The 18,958-nt window shown below is 51.7% G+C and overlaps 1 protein-coding gene across 2 annotated transcripts; it reads right to left on the minus strand.

Annotated features, from left to right (window-relative positions):
• Positions 1-1,136: 1,136 nt before the first annotated feature.
• Positions 1,137-18,223, minus strand: Dvl3 (dishevelled segment polarity protein 3). 2 transcript variants are annotated; one of them, XM_052740173.1, is made up of 16 exons: positions 17,974-18,223; positions 12,482-12,551; positions 11,908-12,029; positions 11,679-11,788; positions 11,368-11,500; positions 11,067-11,160; positions 10,828-10,897; positions 9,798-9,937; positions 9,593-9,669; positions 9,419-9,486; positions 9,138-9,287; positions 8,506-8,637; positions 8,106-8,273; positions 4,036-4,254; positions 3,539-3,949; positions 1,137-2,763 (listed from the first exon to the last, which is right to left on the minus strand). In XM_052740173.1, exons 1-16 carry the CDS (start codon positions 18,132-18,134, stop codon positions 2,732-2,734), a joined length of 2,157 nt encoding a protein of 718 aa, XP_052596133.1. In that variant the 5' UTR covers positions 18,135-18,223; the 3' UTR covers positions 1,137-2,731. The 2 variants fall into 2 exon arrangements, with proteins under 2 accessions (XP_052596133.1, XP_052596132.1); XM_052740172.1 differs by having other exon boundaries at positions 11,368-11,503.
• Between the last annotated feature and the right edge of the window lie 735 nt (positions 18,224-18,958).

Genomic DNA, 18,958 nt, shown 5'->3' on the forward strand with positions numbered 1-18,958 from the left:
GCCTGCGCGCTTGCCTCCAGCGGCGACTACAAGTCCCGTCAGCCCCCGCAGCTTTCAAGCTGCTAAATCAGACCGCCCTAGGTTTAGCAAAACTACAACTACCGACCGCCTTCGAGAGAGAGCGAGCCGACGCCGGCCTTAGTGCGTCTTGCTTGCGCTAACACGCGTCGTGGTACGCTCCACCATTCATTTGCTTCACTGAGTATCACGGGAAGTGTAGTCTCTGCAAGTTTCCCTGTTCCTAGTTAGATTGTTTCGGCAGGCTTCGAGAGATCAAAGCTGTTTGTTGAAACCAGTTGTAAATTTTGAAGTACTTAAGTCTTTTATTGTCTCCAGATTCCGAAGACTGGCTAACTACACTTTACAAACACAACCTGGCATAAGCTGAATTTACTGCTTTTTAACACCACGATTGATTCTCCCAAGGTATATGTATCTATTGCAGTCACGACTGAGCCTTTTCCCAGGGATAATTATCCAAAGACAAAGGGTGGGGAGGGAGACTAATTCTTGGCAAAACTAGTTAAAGCTTTTCTCAGCTAAACCTGTGACTGTGTGTGCTGGTGATGCACTCCTTTAATTCCAGCGCTCAGGAGGCAGAGGCAGTTAGTTCGAGGCCAGCCTGGTCTACATAGAGAGTTCCGGGACAGCCAGTGCTACATAAGAGACCCTGTCTGCCCTCCACCCCAATTTAGCTGGGCATGGAATTAAGAAATTCCATCTCTCATGATATCCAGACTGAGAGAATGAGGTGAAGCCAACCCTGGACACAAACAGCCTGTCTGGTTCTCGCCAAATCAAGAAAATTTGGTTCTTCTCTCTCAGTAGGCAGAGGCATCCTGTTGCCTGAGCAGGCCCAAGACTGCTATGGCAGAAAGGAAGCGGGGTGGGGAAATCTGGTTGCTAACCTTACTATTCCTAGCAACCTCCTTCCAGAAGCCAGGACATAGCAGGATGAAGACCTGACATTTCTCAAAAGATCGTCACTTTGGGACATTATTCAGTGATCAAAATCAGATACTTTTAACCCTTGAACCACCATTCAAGGCTTCATGTCTATCTTTGCCAAAGCTTTCCCTTCCCAACATACCCTAAATGTTCGCCAGTTTAGAGTAAATCAGTAATGATAATAATAATAATAGCTACCATTTATTGAGCACCTACTCTATTGTGTGCCAGGCACTGTGCTCGGCACTTTTCGTACAATATCTAATTTAAATCCTCACAACAACCCTGTGAGGTAGGTATTATTATCATCATTTTACATACAGGAGGACTGAGGCTCCAGAGAGGTTAAATAACTCTATTACACAACCAAAAATGGAGAGCTGGAATTCAAACCCAAACCAACCTGACTCCAAATCCCATGCTCTGTAAATTAAGAAGGGGAGCGGAACAGCTGAACTTCAGAAAGAGTGTCAGAGTGGAAGGGTGTGATATGCTGACTAACACCATGTAGGAAGAAGGATTTTAAGCGCATAAATGTTTCTGGCTGGGGGCCTATGTAGATTGTGACGAAGGTCACCAAGACAGGAATTCAAGAGGAATTATACTGGGCTAGGGACATATGGACACACCCATGGAGATGTCCAGTGAGTAAAGAGATCTGAAGAGTGGAGGAAGTGGCCAGCATAGCAACAGCAATTGAAAGGAGAATGGATGACACTATTTTGGGAAAGGAAGAGAAGTGAGCAAAAGATGGGCAATGGAAACACTGGCATCCAGTGCATGAGCACTGGGGAGGGGGGTCTCAAAAGAACAGGACATGGCAGAGTCACAGAGTACTGAAGACAGGTAAGACTGAGTCATGCTTCTAACATAGCCCTTTGTTCATTAAAATCCTAGGAAATATTTGTTAAATGAATGAATGTCAAAATATCCCCACCTCAGTTTGCCCCCAAACATGGGCTAAGGACATCTTGATGGCAGGAGGCATTTTCTGGGGACTGAACCCCAGGGCACGCTAGGCAAGCACTCTACCCAGAGCCACATCCCCAGCTCTGATACCTTTGCCCTGAAAATGTGAGTCTGGGAAGTCAGTAGAGTTTATAGCAGAGTTTTAGAGAGAAAATTGTGGTTTAAGGTGGAAAACAACTTTAAAAATAACCGGAACTTTCTGGAAGCCCCAGTGGTCCTCTTGTATAACTTCAGTTGGCCTGTATTTCCTGACTCTGTTCTCAGGTGTCAAGGTGAAGATGAAGACAGGGCAGGGTGTAAGGACATGGGGGCAGGAGGGAAGCAGAGAACGACCTGTCAGTTACCTGGAGAGCCCTCTGTTGAGCCCCAGCTTTTGGCCTTTATCCAAGTACCAAGTATTGGGGACATGTGTGGGAGGCTTTCGGACAAGTAGGAAGGGGAGAGGGCAGTTAGGGACCAGCCCCACTGTCTAGGAGATGACTTGGAGAAAGGGTCCAGCCCTGTGGGCAGGGACCAGCCCTGAGGCTTATGTAAACTTGCATAGGCACACTTTGTGTGTGTGTGTGTGTGTGTGTGTGTGTGTGTGTGTGTCTGTCTGTCTGTCTGTCTGTGTGAGGGGGGTAGGGAGAAAACTTCTCTACTTCTCTCTGGAAAGAACAGTCTGTCATGCTTGGGTGAAGCTGAGTCCTTCCCAGAAGCCCAGTAACCTTGCACTTGTGTGGGTGTGGGGGCTGGACATCCTTGGGAAGCCCGAGGGGCTGCTGAAGCAGAGTTCCTGGTCTCCTTGGAGGCTGGGCCTCCCTTTCCTGGGGGCTCACAGAAAGTCAAAGAGCCCGAAATTCTTGGCTGCTCCAGGCCCAGGGAAATTTGAAGGAAGAAAAAGAAGAAAAAACTTTCAGGCCCAGAAATTAGATGAGCCTGTTGGTTAGTAGGGTTAGATCTGAGAGAACCAGCACACAGGACAGGCATAGATGAGGGTCCAGGCCCAGCAGAGATATTCCCCGGAAGCCACTGGTGGGCCTGACACCTGAGGGAGGCTCTCTGGGCTTCTGACTGGCCGGCTCCAAGCAGGGACAGACAGCATGGGTGCCTACTAGAGGTGGTTACAGCTGTGGGTGAAGGCCTGAAGTAGTGGGCAGGACAGTTAGGAAGGGGAAGGCCATTTTTTGGTGTCAGTGTGGCGGGGTAAAATCAAGATCTCTGCACACATGCTTGGGGCGGTGGGGAAAAGGATTGGGGGGAGGTAGGTACTAGGGTGTGATGCCACTGGGGTGTGAGAACGGAGCATCGGAAAGTAGGACTAGCAGTGCAGAGCCAGGGACATGAAAAATTCTGGGAAGCCAGAACCGGATGGAACGGATGCTGGTTAGTGGGCAGAGGCACCAGCTGGGCCAGAGGCAGGTTAGGGGCTGTAGCATGGATGAGCAGAGACCCTCATCCTTGCTGCTACCAGCAAGCAGGAGCAGTTAGTTCCATTTATTTCCCTTTTAGGTACCAAAGTTTAAAAAAAAAAAAAAAGACCGACTGATGGAGAAAGGGATGCAGCCGGCTCGGGGGGTGGGGGGTGGGGGGTGGGGGTAGGAAAGGGGTCCTGATCACATCACATCCACAAAGAACTCACTGGGGTTTCCCATTGCCATGCGGAAGGACTGTCTGCTGGCCGTCAGTTCCGGGGGCACCGAGGCCAGGTCACGGCCTGGAGGGGCTCCTGGGGGCCCCATGGCTGCAGGCGGCGGGGTCATCATAAGCATCGGGGGCCCATAAAGAGGGGGCACTCCGGGCGGGCCGTAGCTCGGGTGCGTGTGGTGGCTGCGCAGGCTGCTGGTCAGGGAGTGGTGGCTGCGGTGGCTGTGCTCGCTGGCCGCCGGGCCTGAGCGCTCGCTGGGCGCCCGCTCCCGCGGCCCCCGCAGGCTGCTGCGGGTAGTGTGGTCTGATTCGCTGCCGCTACCACCTGATTTGGAGTCCCCAGCTTTTGGGTCCTTCTCCTTGCGCCGGTCGCTGCCACTTCGGTTGGAGCCACTGCTTCGACTGCCTGTAGGGAACAAACAGGGCCAGGATGGAGGCACAGAGGTAGCATGGGTTCGCCGCAGATGCCTTCCGGCTGGTCTTCTGACTTACCTTCACTGTGCTGACTGCTGGCGCTGCCCCCGCCGCCGTAGCTGTAGCCTAGTTCTGGGAAGCCGGGGTGTGGATTGTAGGGATGCGGAGGTGGTGGGTACTGGTAAGGGAAAGCCATAGGCCAAGGGGCAGCCCCTGGGTGCGGCAAAGGAGCCAGTGTGTCCTGGTCAGAGGCGCCACTGGAGCCGTCATGGTCGTGAAGTGACAGGTTGGCCATATCTGTGGGAAGAGGACCCCGTAAACTGGTCTGTTTTGTGTCCCACGCCCACAGTCAGGAGGTCTGCAGCCAAAGATGGACGGCAGGCAACAATGCTAAGTTTATGGCCACATGGGAGGCCTGCAGATCTCCTTGGCCACTCCTCACAGCTCTGCAGCCAATCCACCACATCGAATACCCAGTGCCTTCAAGGTTTCCCTAAGTACCGTTCAAGGCTGAGGCAAGAGACCTGATAATGAGTTCAAGCCCACCTGGGCTACATGGCAAGTTGGAAGCCAGCCTGGGCTCCATTATTAGACAGTCTCAAAGAACTGAAAAACAAAATCTCCCAAATAAAACTAAAACAAAGTAAAAATAAACAAAAATAACCTGGCCTGCCCACCCACTCTCACCTCTTCAGCCATTTTCTTTTCTGTTGAGAGGGAAATAAAGTCAGGGAGTGGAAAGCTGAAGTACTAGAAGCCTCTACATATTGTACTATGATTCATTAAGCACACTACATATCGGGCTGGAGAGAGAGATGGCTCAGTGGCTAAGAACACTCGCTGCGCTTCCAGAGGACCCAGGTTCAATTCCCAGCAACCACATGGCCTCTCATAACGGGTACCCGGTACCCTCATATAGGCAAAACACCAATGCACATTAAAAACAAAAAACTAAAACAATACACACTACCCAGCAACTCACAAAGGGTTAATCGTCAATTCTCTAGGCAAGGAAACAGAAGTCCAGAGAGGTCAAATGAGGAGCCTGAGTTAAACTAGCTGCAGACATAGCAGAGCAGAGAGTGGGCTTATACATTTACCTTCTCCGATTAATTAGGAGGGGCATGTTTGGGACAACTAAAGTGAATGTTTTCCCCCAAGACAAATAAGAATAAGAATAAGATATGGATGATGATGATTTATTAAAAGTCCAGAATGAGGCTGGAAAGATGGCTCAGCAGTTAAAAGCACTTGCTGCTCTGACAGATCTGGGTTTGATTCCCAGCACACGTATGGTGGCTCACAACCATCTGTGACAACAGTTCCAGGGACCCAGCAACTTCTTCTGGCCTTCCTGGGCACTGCATGCATATGGTACACAGACATACATGCAGGCAAAGGACTCATAACACAAAGTAAAAATAATTCTTAAAAATAAAAGTTCAGAATGAGGTGGGTGTGATAGCCCACTCCTTTAATCCTAGCACTCAGGAGGCAGAGGTAGGCCGATCCCTGAGACTTCAAAACTAGCTTGGGCTGGGCGGTAGTGGATATGCCTTTAATCCTAGCACCTGGGAGGCAGGAGCAGGCGGATCTCTGTGAGACTGAGGCCAGCCTGGTCTACAAATCGAGTTCCAGGACAGCCAAGACTGTTACACAGAGAAACCCTGTCTCTAAAAACAAAACAAAACAAAACAAACCCCACAAAAAACCAAACCAACTAGCTTGGTCTACATAGTAAGTTCCAGGACAGCCAGAGCTGTGCAGTAAGATCCTGTCTCAAAGGAGCAGAGGATGAGGGGCGTCCAGGACGGGCTGATGGGGTGTACATCTGTGTCACTCCTGCAGGACCGAGAGGTCAGCTAACACGCATGCAGGGTAAATTAGAAGAGCAAGAGGAGGGCAGAGTCCTAAATGAACACATGGTTTGGGGGCCTCCTTTGTAGAAGGCTCTTGCCCTGATCACATTTTCCTGGTGCTGTCGTGGAGAGTGGGGATGACGTAGGAAGGGCCAGAAAAAACTCCCCACCCTGCTTGCAGCCAGAACTGGTACTAGTTCACCAACAACACTACTTCCTTTCTTACATCCTTGAAATTGTGCACTTCCTAAAGGTAAGCTGTTCTCACAAGAGCTAGAACTTCCTTGAAGGGAGTATAAAGGGACACTAGGACCGATCACTTGCCTAGGACATCCTTTGCTCATGTGCACATGAATTCTAAGAACGCTATAATTGCTCTATAGAAGCCTTCTATACCGTTAGATCTTCTTCCAAGAACCAAGGTGATCCAGCCAGCTCTGCAGGAAGAAGCCAGGGTATGGGACTCTGAAATTGCTTATGGAGCCTGCCAGCCAAGCCACTACCTTGTCAGAGGAGTGGCAGCATGCAGGCAATGAAGGGAAGCAGTGGCCTGTACTGGCTCAAACACAAAGAGCGGTAGGGTGCTGCCCTGGGGACCAACAGTATACTCCAGGGTGAGCACATAGTTCCTCTTTGAGCCTGCCACATTCCCAGCTCAGCAGACTTGTGGCCTCTGCGAAGAAAAAGGCTTTTCTGTCAGCACATCCTGAGCTGAGCCTTGGGTGGCCTAGGTGGAGGACCAAGTTGGGGCCAGGAAGGAAACATCTTTTGAGCAAAACTGCCATGGCTGTCTTGGAAGCTCTGTATGTCGCAAGAGGTCTGGGACCCTGGGTTGATGTCTGCTAACAATATCAATAATAACCAGTTTCTATGAGTCTACTAAACTATCAATGGAAGATATACTCAATTTAAGATAATGGAATGTGAAAATAAAAAGTGCACCTTATAATCAATGAACTATATGAACAGTAGGCAACTTTTACGGAGCACATCTTGTAGGTTGCACACTGTTCTAAGTGGTTTACATACATTATATGATGTTCGAGACAGCCCTATGGCCTAGGTTCTACTCTTCCTTCCATCTCTGGCTTAGGAGTTGAAGCACCTACTGATGTTCACAGTAAGGGCAGAGCTAACATTTGAACCCAGGACTGCCAGTCCAAAGTCCATCACAACTCTGTAAGGGCTGCTGAGGGACAGGAACCCCACCTTCTACCAAGGGATGGTGTTCTGTGGTATCGGCCACTCTAGTCCCAGAAGCATTCCGAGTTAGCCATTGGGTGCCAGCCAGCACCACAGGTGTGAAGGAAAGCTGTTTGGGGCAGAGGTGGCTGCGGGCACTGGGGCTGGGACTTAGCTGCTGGTGTGAACAGCAATGTCTGTTTGAGGTCATCATCTGGAGGCAACTGAGAAGGAAGGGTCTCCACAGGGAATTTGGCTTAATTATGCTCAATGGCTTTGCACCCTCTCAGGATCAAACTTAAAACCCTTAGTGCAGTTTGTAAAGTCCTCTTCAACCTGACTGACAATTTCTCCAGCTTTACTCCATGGTATGGTTCACCCCCGGCTCTTAGAAAGACAGGATTCCCTGGCCAATCCATATCCTGACTTAGTAGTACCTGTTGGTTCATGGACAAGGGCAGGCACTCTGTTTAGTCTTGCTGAGACAATGTTTTGGGAGCATCATGTATCTTGAGCAGCCCAGAACAGTGGGGACTAGAACCAAAAGATCTGGATCCAAGTCTAACTCCTTTGTTTCTAATTGTGGAATCTGGGGTAGACTATTTTACACCAATAAATCTATTTCCTCATTTGATAACATGGACAGGACCCACCCCACCCCCACCGAGAGGTGAAGACTGAGTGGGATGTAGGTTGACACTTCAGAAACCACTGGCACCATGCCAATCACAGAACAGGCACTTGGAGAATGCCAGGCTCAACACAGCGATGGAAGACCAATGGAGAGGCCAGCCTGGGCTGCTTAGATCATAGGGCTCAAGCTCTGAACCAGACCCCAGCTCTGCTGAGCCTACCTAGGTTTCCTGGAGTCAGCTATCATATCACATCCTTACTCCCATTCAGGGGACAAGAAAGGGGAGGTGGAGATCCTGGGTATGGTCGTGGCATGCACTTATAATCCAATCCTCAGGAGGCTGAGGCAGGAGGGTTTCTGCAATTTCAAAGTCAAGCTGGCTACACAGCAGGTATTAGGCCAATAGAATCTACATAGCAAGGCCCTATCTCTAAAAAAGAGAAGAAAAAAAAAGGTGGTGGGGAGGCACGTACTGCCACAGAGGTCACCAAAGATGTAGTAGCACTGCTCAGAGAACGTGATCTTGTTGACAGTGTGGCGGATGAAACCGGCTTTCAGCAGGTTGCTGGCGTACTTGCGGGCCTCCCGCCGGTCTGTGAATCCTTCCACATTGTGGTACAGCCAGTCTACCACATCTGAGCCTGGGGATAAGGCTGCCCGTTGGTTTGGGTTCCTCTGGCTTCACAGAAGCTGTGAGCCTGAGGCATTAACAGCTCAAAGGAGTTGCCCATGGGGGCTGCTGGGTCCCCCCACCCCTGCCCTGCCCTGCTCCATGACCCCCACCCCTGCCCTGCTCCATGACCCCCCACCCCTGGCCTGCTCCATGATCCCCCACCCCATCTCGTCCTTCTTACAGCTGTAAGGTTCTCTCACCAATGAAAGCGTTGGGAATGGTAATCTTGAGCCACATGCGGTCTCGAACCTCCAACCCTGATTCAGGGGAGGCCATGGCTTTTACGATGGCTGCCATGTCACTGTGGATGGAGAGGTGGAAGTCATCTAGGCCTGGGGGGAGAGGCAGGGTAGTGAGACAAAGCGGAGCCGTGGAGTTAGGAAGAGCAGCATCCCAGCTCTCCCACTGGGACAGTTTCCCCTTCTGTGAAAATGAGTACTTTAATGTACACCCAAGAATACGTGAAAGAGTAATTCAGTGATTTCATGAAGGTACTTAGCACAGTGTAGATGTTATGACAATAAAAATGAGTGTTTCCTTCATACCACACAGTAAAAACGTTCTACTTAGAGCCTCTTACTAAATACCATGAGAACCTGGTGAAGTATATGCTGGGAGTCCAGTGGGGAAACTGAGGCTCTGTGGGCACTCACCATATGTGAGGAAGCAAGTATGTGCAGTGCGGCTCTAAGCGCCTGTTGGGGAAGGGCTGCAGTGTGAGGCACCTGAGATGAGTAGAGCCCCCCAAAGGCCCTCCACGGTGCACAAGCGGGTCATCGGGCCTCCCACCTGGCCTTGTGTGCTGGCCCAGGGGACAGGCTTGAATACTCACGTTCTGTGTCGGGAATGGAGCTGGTGATGGAGGAACTGGTGGAGGTGATGGTGCTCAAGGAGGGGCTCATGCCATAGGCAGGGAAGGTGCCTGTCATGGCTGCAGTGTGCGAGACCCAGGCTGCAGGGTCGATGGGCCGGATAGGCTCACCTGCGGAGGACGAGGAGTCACAGGCTGCCCGCCCCGCCCACGCTGGTGCTGAGCATGTAAGCTGAAGACATGAGGGACCGAGCTGACATACGCCAACACCAACTTTAGGGCTGAATCCCTTGTCTACTTACTCCGGGGTAATGTGAAGCACCCACGTGGACTTGGGTCCCAGCACTTGGCTACAGTCAGAGTGATGGGCCTGAAAACAAGGTTGTCCTAGTAAAGGCAGGATGTATGAAGGCCAGACCAAGCCTGCTTCCAGAAATGCCTTTCCCATCTTCCCCAGAACCCCACTCCATTCATACCCTGGTTTGTGGACAATCTCCCGAAGTACTCGGACTGCATCGTCATTACTCATGTTCTCAAAGTTGATCTCGTTTACCTGAGAAAGAGGGCTAAGCGTGAGATAAAGAGGTAGGGCTCAGGAGATGGATGGGGAGCTGGGTTGAGGGCCTTCCTCCAGACAGCAGGGACCTCTCACTCTCCACCACCCAGGGTAGGCAATGATACCTGTAGCAGCATATCTCCTGGTTCGATGCGTCCATCGGCTGCCACAGCCCCACCCTTCATGATGGAGCCAATGTAGATGCCTCCATCACCTCGCTCATTGCTTTGGCCCACAATGGAGATGCCCAAGAAGTTATACTTTTCTGCAGGGAATAATTTAACACTTTGAGAAGGGCAGGGCTCTACCCATTAGTACAGGGAAGAGAAGGGCAGGGCCCCCATCCATTAGTACAGGGTAGAGAGGGGCCATGGGGTTCCTACCCATTAGTACAGGGCAGAGAGAGGCCGTGACTGACATAATAACCATGTAAATATTACTGTACAGTATGCACTTAAACATGTTTTTGATTTTTCTACTGGTTATGAGGCAGGGATTCCAGACTTACTTTTACAAATCGGCAAGACGTAAGTGCCCTTCCTAAGCCAGTAGGTGTCAGGAGTTAAACTCAGACTCAAGTTAAACTCTTTCTGTTATATTTAACTGCCTTTAAAATGTGTTATATTTTTATCCACTTATTTTGTTGTGGAGGGCACTCTTTTGTGTTTGTGTGTGCAGGTGAGAGGACAACTGAGGGAGTCTGTTTTCTCCTTCTCCCATGTGGGTTCTGGACCGACTGCAGTCCGGTCACTAGCTCAGGGGCGGGCCCACCTGACGAGGCACAGGCATCAGCTGCCTTCTAAAGAGTCAGAGTCAGAGGCAAGGATGCAGGGACAAGATGAGCAGGGACAGGGCTCTCAGAAGTCACCTCCCACAGGAAACCTCCCGGGGTGCCACGTTCTGCTCCCACAGCTCTGAGTTTATCTGTTATAGACCTGACAGTGAAATACTGAAATGATTGTATTACTTATCAGTGTTATTCATAAAAGAACAACTTGAGAATAGGGAACATATATTTTTCTTCCTGTATTGGATATGGGACCTCGGGCCTTGTACTCGGTCACTGAGATCCCACCCCAAGTCCCAGAAAATGTATGTTGTATTTCCCAGAACCCCCTGATGCCTTCCCAGCTTGAACCTGTTCCCCAGACTCACCCATGTTGAGAGTAACTGTGATGATATTGAGCGACATGGTGGAGTCCGTGATGCTGCTGAAGGAGGAAGACTGGAAGACACAGTGGCTGTGAGCAGCAGGCAGGCGTGGGTGTTCCCACCCCTGCCCACTAAGATTCCAAACGCCAAACACAAGAGCTCCGAGGAAGAAAGAGCTGTGGTCCTGCGTGGGAAGGACTCATAATCTGCCCTGCTCATCCCGAACACCAAAGAGCCCATACCCGCTCAATCCGCGAGACCTTCTGCTTCCGCCGCCGCCGCTTGTGTCTCCTCATTAGGCGCGAGGCACTGCTCTGTTCTGTGGAGCTGCTGAACCTGTGGGCCCAAAGTCGTTCCCCACCAGGCTGGCCCATCCTGGCCCGGTAAGAGGCACTCCACAGCCCTGGCTCCAACACAATGCCCACACCCCTCCCAGAGGTGAAGCATCAGAGGATTCAGGCCTCCTCGTGAGTCACTTGCCGTCCCCCCCCCCACACCAGCGCCCCCACTCCCATCCCAGTACCTATGAAAGTCAAGCCCCACCTGCTGGTGGAGTCATCCTCATCTGAGTCAAAGAAGCTGGTAGTCTCCAGCTCGCTGCTCATAAGGGTGGAGGAACTGTCATAGCCACCGGGCTCCCGCCGCCGCTCCCCCTTTGCAGTTCCATTGAGCCGGGCTGCTGCAAGGGAGGTAGGCAGCTGGGTCCATGCTAGGCCCAATGTAGGGAAGAAGGGATAGGAGGCAGGCAGGCCAGGGGCTGAGCCAGGCATATCCGTAACTCTGGGAACAGGGTGAAAAAGGAGAAAGCTGGCTGAAAGCTGCTTCGGGGAGGGCTAGAAGTGGGGAATACACACCGTGCTCTGGGCCATCCCGCCGTCGGGGCCGCTCTCGTTGGGCAGACACCAAGGAGTCGGTCTCCGTGTCATTGTCCAGGTTCTCCTGGCTGCCTCCACTAGCGTGAGGGCTAAAAGGTAGAGAGGACTTGGTGGAGAAGAGAGCAGCTGGGGGCTCCCTTATCCAGCCCTGAGTGGAGCTGAGGTGCCCCTTTTCCATGGGCCATTCCCACCTTCAAGTCCCACTTACTGAAAGGACGGGGGTCGAGAGTCCCCAATGCCCCCCGTGCGTTCCATTGAAGGCGGCAGCTCTGGTGGATTGTCGGCGCCGAAGGGAGCTGGCTCTGGGTGCGAGCCCTCGGCAGATACCAGCTGCCAAGGAGAAAATAAGTGGTCACAGGGGGGCCAGGGAAAAGCAAGCTGTGGCTTCCAGCAGACCACGAAGGACAGGAGAGTGAGACAGAGACGACAGGCCCACGCAAGGGCAGTTGGCCAGGCGCATGAGGGAGAGGGGCTGGCGGGCACGGGTTACTGTAGCAGAGTTGGGGCACAGCACAAGTGACAGAGGATGTCAGCTGGCAGCAGGTGTCTGGATGGACACAGGAGACCTCTGAATCAACACCGTGTGTTCCTCTTTCTCCCTCCCCCCTTCCACTATTCCCTCACATTTCATTAAAGGCTGAAGACTCTAGATTAAAAAAATCATTAGAAAACGAAAGGCAGACTCAGAAACAGGGGCATCAAATCACCAGCTGAAATCTTAGTTAAGCCTTTCCTCCCTCTGCCCAACACAGGGATAGAGCTAGAGGCTGACGGCTCCTTACCCAGGACACCACTCGGCCATTGAAGCAGGGTAGCTTGGCATTGTCGTCCGAGATCTCTTCCTTCACCACCCTGCAGGGAAAGGGGGACATCAGAGAGAACTTTCTGATGTAGGAGTGGAGGGTCCTCATAATCCGAGTTGTCCTTTACCCTAAGTGTGAGATCAAGCCATCAACACAAGACTGTTCAGCTGTGAGGAGGGACTAGGGACTTAATCCTTAGCACCTCCATGAAGTAGGGCAGAGAGGAAGGAGCTGTGGGGGGAGTCAGAAGTCAGGAACACACACTATGCTCTGGGCCACACCTCTGGCAGGGCCATATCTGGGCCAACTGCCTCGCTAGAGCATCAGCTCAGCTACTGGGTGACTGCAAATTATAACCTCAGAACCCCTGGGGGCATGCCCTATTCCTAGCATGACTTTCCTTTTCCCTCTGACCTTCAAATTGGGAAAAGGCAGCACAATTCTTACTATTCTTCACTTCTCAACTAGGAATCCTGACTTTGTTCTGAGAGCTGTCTGTGGGCAACAAGTTTAAGGAACTAGGAAAGAGGAGAGAAGGCATTCATGAGCATCCATGTGGTACATATCTGTAATCCAGTCAGCACTTGGGAAGCTGAGGCAGGAGGATTATGAGGTGAGCCTGGGCAATATAATGAGATTCTATCAGGAACAAACAGTAAGGAAGAAAGGAGGCTGGAGGTGGAGCCCAGATGGCAGAGTGCTTGCCTGGCATTCACAACACCGTTTGACCCAACACCACATACTGGGGATGGTTGCGCATGCCTGTAATCCAACACTAGAGAGGTGGAGGCCAGAGGAGCAGCTTAAGGTCATCTTTAGCTTCAGACTGAGTTTGAGGCCAGCCTGGGATACACGAGGAACTCCACCCACCCAGCCCCTGAAAAAATGAAGGGAATGATCAATGACAATGGCTTTGTTTACTGAGCATGCGTCATGGGCCCAGCATCATGCTAAGCACTTGGAGCATCATGTCATTCCCACGATGATGCTATAAGGGGAGAAAAGTGGGAAACTAAGCGTAGGGTCAATAATCCACCTAAACACACCACTAATAAGTGGAAAGCTGGTGTCTGAATCCTAGTCTGTGTGACTCTCCATTTTTATCTATTACATCTTCTATTACTATAGTCAGAACACATAATTTTACAAAAAAGAAAAAAAAAAAAAGCTGGGCAGTGATGGCACACACCTTTAATTCCAGCACTCAGGAGGCAGAGGCAGATGGATCTCTGAGTTCAAGTCCAGCCTGGTCTACAGAGAATTCAAAGACAGCCAGGGATACACAGAAAGACTCTGTCTCAAAAAATATATATGCATATACATACATATATAAAATATATAAGCCGGGCGGTAGTGGCGCACGCCTTTAATCCCAGCACTCGGGAGGCAGAGCCAGGCGGATCTCTGTGAGTTTGAGGCCAGCCTGGGCTACTAAATGAGTTCCAGGAAAGGTGCAAAGCTATACAGAGAAACCCTGTCTCGAAAAACAAAAACATAACAAAACAATATATATAATATATATATAATTTGTACTCCAGCCTCCTTTAGGTAGACAACATAATTCTCATTTCATGAATAAAAAAACTGACATTTGGTAACTTATTCATGGTTACAATACTAAGAGATGTTACAGTTGGAATTGGACCCCAGGCTGTTCTGACTTCAATTCTCTTTTCACTCTATGTCGCATTTTTCCCCCCATTTGATGATAGATGTAATGGGTCTATGAGGGATGAGGGGACATAATGTGGGGCATGAAGGACCATAGACACTGGTCCTGGCATGCAGTCTGGCCTTGGGAATGTGGCAGGGCCAGAAGTTAGATACCAACCATGGTTTGGGGCCAGAGGGGAATGGAAACTGCTGTGGACCATCACACTCTCACTCACCCCAGGAGTAAACAACCAGACCACAGGTTAGAGGATGACACGTGCCTAGAGTTCTGGGGATGCAGCAAGGGAAGAAGCTGTGAAGCTCAGTCCCCGCTCACTTTTACCGTGGTTTCCTTGTGATACTCACATTCTTGAACTTACGATGAAGCTCCCAAGCCAAGGCTACCTAGCTCCCTACCATCTCTAATCCCACAGCAACCCTAAGAAAGAAGCCCAGACCTATCAACCAGTCTGCCACTGGGTTCCCCAACCTTGCAGCCCTGCATGATAACCTGGCTCAAGAGGAAAAGAGGGTTCCCGTGACACACAGCACGGACACTATGTCCTTGCGGCAGTAAAGTGCGGCTGAGTCCCCCCACCACTCCATCCTCCAGATGTTTCTTCTCTTTCTGGCGGTCACCAACAGGCCTACAAGCCTCTGTTGACTCCAGATGCTCAGCAGGACTTCAGCAGCTTTGGAGGAACCTTAGACTGCACCCTTGGTGGGAGGGCTGGGTAGTCAGGGCTCCACAGCAGTCTCCCTCCCTCCCTTTTACTCAGATTAGCATCAGATAAACAAAACTGGGCTCAAATCCCTATCCTGCCACTTAGTTCTCCCAGCTTAGAGATGTCTTTTTAACTTACCCACGCCTTTGTCTCATCCTGGTAAATGAGACTCTTAGAATAGAATAAAAACTAGTTACTGGCTCTCTCTAGTTTGAGGAAGATCTACACTCTTTCATTAAATGTAAGTGCCCCCTTTTGTTTCCCCAGATTTTTATTACTTTTTAGTGTGTGTGTGTGTGTGTGTGTGTGTGTCTGTGTGTGCATGTGTGTGTGTGTGTGTGTGTGTACGTACAGGTGTATGGAGGTCAGAGACAATCTGTGGAAGTTGGATCTTTCCTTCTACCATGTGGGTCCTAGGACTAGAGCCCAGGTCATTAGGCTTCACCAAGGCAAGGGCCTTTATTGGCTCTCCCAAGTAATTTAAGAGAGCTAAGTCTACCCAGAGCTTGACAAATATTTTTGGAGAGCAGATGGGAGTTGGGATTCCTAAGGCCTCACATTCTAACCTCTGAGGCTGAGGTGAGGCAGGCTTCCTCCTCCCTGCCTGCTTTCTCTCTTCTCAACAGGGGTCACTGGCCTAGGCTGGCTGGAGCGCCCTGTTACTGTCCCAGTTTGCCAGGGCTTACTATCTTTTTGAAGAGGAAAATCTATAACATGGTCATTTGCATAGTATTCCTCAGTATTATGTCTGCCTCCTCCCTCTCGGACACACACACACACACACACACACACACACACACACACCCCTACAGCGGTGTGATCAAGACTTCAGATTTTGGAGTGAGACCCCCCTATCAACCAATCTCTGTCACTTACTAGCTGTGTGACACAGGCCAAGCTCTTCAGGCTTTTTGCATTCTCATTTCCTTTGTTGCAAAGTGGGGACATTAGTGCCCATTTCGTAGGCTGGCATGAGGGCTCAGAGACGAAAGATGTGTAAAGAATTATATCACTGTCAGGCAGATTGTAAGTACCATGTGACGGGCTTGTAAAATTTAAAAAAAAATGAAATAGACTATGAACAGGATCCTCTGCTATTAGCCCTCTGTAATAGGAGAGCCCTACTGGGTCTTTTGCTCATTTATCCTTGGTGTGTGTGTGTGTGCGTGTGTGTGTGTGTGTGTGTGTGTGTGTGTGTGTGTGTGTGTGTGTATGTGTGTGTGATAAGTCAACAATTAATCACATCCACTTCATTCTTAGCATGTTCTCAACCCTGCTAGAACAGCCAACTGATATTTTGCAAAGGGGGTTCCAGGACCACAGATGGGTACAGGATGGCTTCAGGTGGTACATGATAAACGCTGCTCCGTCCAATAGTTTAATATTTATTTGTGACACAGTGTAGAAATAAATAGAAACAGATAATCAGGCCTGTCTGTAGTTGATGCAGTATTATTAGTTTAGTCAGTTAAGAAAAAAAGAGTGGACAGGCAGTTGATTTCAAGAAAAACATTCTGTGAGCAGTGAGCAGATGCAAGGGGAGGCCTTTTATAATTGTACTGAGGCCTGCTTGCACAACAGCCTTGGGAAGGCAGGAAGCAGCCCACGGTGGTCTGCTTGGGAGGCAGAGGCAAGTGGGGGTGGAGATACAAGACTATTCTAATCTCTCAAGGCATCTGGCCCAGCATACCCTGAAATATTATCCCAGTTCCTTCAGGCCCTGCTTCCTTATTTCGCTCAAGTCAGGTTGAGACACTCACCCCCTCTCCCCAGCTCTTCCAGACAGATCCTGAAAAGATCTTCCAACCAGGCATGCCTAACTCTAAAGACAGGCAATCATCACCACACTGGAGTACCCATCCCGGGGCAAGAACGGAATCAAGAGAATAGTCAGATCTATTCTCCACTGTACAAAACACTGCCATGCACAGTATTTCAAGAGCTCATCAAATGTGGAGATCCAGGGCAGAAGATGACAAGTAAGCCAGGCAGGAGACAGAAGGTGCTTGCCTCCTGGGGCTTGGAGGGCGGGCCTTGGGAGAGAAGCCAGATTAATGAACACTGGGGAGAAGAATGTCTCCCCTCACCCAGCTCTGGGGCCTCAGCTGCAAGTACAGCGCAGGCCTCAGGCAAGTGCATCAGAGGAACCTTCAGGCCTGGAGGGTCCAGAAGAGGGTGTGTGTGTGTGTGTGTGTGTGTGTGTGTGTGTGTGTGTGTCTTCTCCATGGCCTCTAGGCCCACTGTCCAGTTAACGTGGGCAAACTTCGGGCCCTGGGAGAGGGGTGTGTGTGTGTGTGTGTGTGTGTGTGTGTGTGTGTGTGTGTGTGTGTCCCCTCTCAGGCCAGCTGCTACAGAACCCTCAGGCTCCAACATTCCAACCTCCCTTAAAGGGGCAGTCCCTGCTTCCAAATTGCAGCTGGGTAGGGAGGGGAAGACAAGGGAACACCAATAGGCCCTCCCTGGCCTTCCCATCCAAGCTCTGAAGCCTTATGCAACATCTCCTCTGGGATCACCATCTGGCGAGAAAAGGCCCCAGCACCTGGTTAGTGAGGACTCCTCCTCCGGGTCAGGCAACACCCCATCTGCCCAGGGGAGAGGGGAGACCGCTCAATAAACATCAGGTCCAGCATCTAGCCTGGCAGAACACCCCCCAACTCCTTCTCCAGTTCAAAGTCCCACCGGCTGCGGCCTTAGATACAGCACACTCCAAATAAGGCTCTGACTCGCAGAGCTCAGAGGATGGAGAAGGCAGGCTGGGTGTCAATAAACCCCAACTCTGTGCTTAAAAGGTGGCACCTGGAAGGAAGGCTGAGGACTCCTGACTTTGGATTGGAGTGGAAGAGATGTACGTCTATGGGGGCCGCTGATCCGTGGGGAGTGAGGGGGCCTGAATGGTAGGAACTAGGGGGACAAGGCCTCCAGGAGGTGATCGGGAGTCCCTCAAAGTCAAGAGGATCCCAAGTGACCGAGCCGCTCCCTAGCTGCAAGCGGGGCTAGAAACCAGTGCAGCGAGGGAAGTCCGAACTGGCCGCGTAGGCCCCTAGCAGCCGAGCAGCAGGGGCTCCCCGGGGGCGGGGCGGGGGCCATCCTCACCCAAAATCGTCATCCATAGACTTGAAGAAGAACTTATAGCTGGGCCGCTGCAGAACGCCCTTAAAGTCCGCCAAGGTGACGCGCTCGGCGGGCAGGGGCAGCTTCACCAGGTACGGCGTCTCCTGCCCGTCCAGGTGGTAGATGATCTTGGTCTCGCCCATGGCTCCGGCCTCGGCCCCGCGGCGCGGCGCGCGGCCTGCTCGGGCAGCGGGGCCGGGCCTCTCCCGCGGCGCTCGGCGCGGCCCGCTGCTCAGCCCCGCTCAGCCGCCGGCCGGGGCGCCAGCTCCCTTGTTCTCCGGCCGCTCCCGGGTCCCAGCGCCGCCCGCCGCCGCTTCCGCTCCCCACTCCCCGGCGCTCGGCTGGCGACCGCGACTCTTCCGGTGGCCTCGGCCCTCCCGGCTCTGGGCTGAGCCCAGCGCGGCCCCGCCCCGCCCCGACGCCGAGCCGCGCTGGCTGCTCTCTGCCGACTGCCCGCCCACCCGCCGGGCGGCGCTCGGTTCTTGGCGATCCCGGTTCAGGCCGCTGGAGGTGGAAGTCTCCACCCGGTGGGCCAAGGGAACGGTTTGCTGGCTCCTGTGCAGCCGGAGAGGGGTGGAACACAGGTGCCACCTTCTGCGGAAGAGGATGGATTTGAAGACCCAACTGGATCCCCGGAGCAGGGTGGTTTCGGCGTGGGGCTTTGGGTTCTGCTGACAACACAGTTGCTGTCATAGGACGATACTAAACTAAGCTCCTTGAGGGCTGAGCAAGTTCAAGTTCTCATCCTTATAACCTCAGCGCTTATGCGCAAGTTAGTTTGAGAAATGGATTGGTGCACGCCTTGAATCTCAACACTCAGGAGAGAGATGCAGGCGGATCTCTGAGTTCGAGGCCAGCCTGGTCTACAGGACAGCCAAGGCTACCCCCCCCCCCCAAAAAAAAAGAAAAATGAAAAGAGTGCAAGCAGCCAGGCTTGGTGGCACACGCCTTTAGTCCTTGCACTCAG

Source organism: Peromyscus californicus, unplaced genomic scaffold (assembly GCF_007827085.1).
Source record: "Peromyscus californicus insignis strain IS unplaced genomic scaffold, ASM782708v3 Scaffold_16__1_contigs__length_79575227, whole genome shotgun sequence".
Classification (NCBI taxonomy): domain Eukaryota; kingdom Metazoa; phylum Chordata; class Mammalia; order Rodentia; family Cricetidae; genus Peromyscus; species Peromyscus californicus.

What these genes read in the sequence shown, in the direction of transcription:
- Dvl3 (XM_052740172.1), bottom strand. Translation starts at nt 18,134, where the DNA reads ATGGGCGAGACCAAGATCATCTACCACCTGGACGGGCAGGAGACGCCG. An exon ending in TCTATGGATGACGATTTTGG is followed by an intron (nt 12,552 to 17,973) that starts GTGAGGATGGCC and finishes CTTTCCCTGCAG; the next exon opens with GGTGGTGAAGGAAGAGATCT. An exon ending in CATTCCCAACGCTTTCATTG is followed by an intron (nt 8,274 to 8,505) that starts GTGAGAGAACCT and finishes CCTTATCCCCAG; the next exon opens with GCTCAGATGTGGTAGACTGG.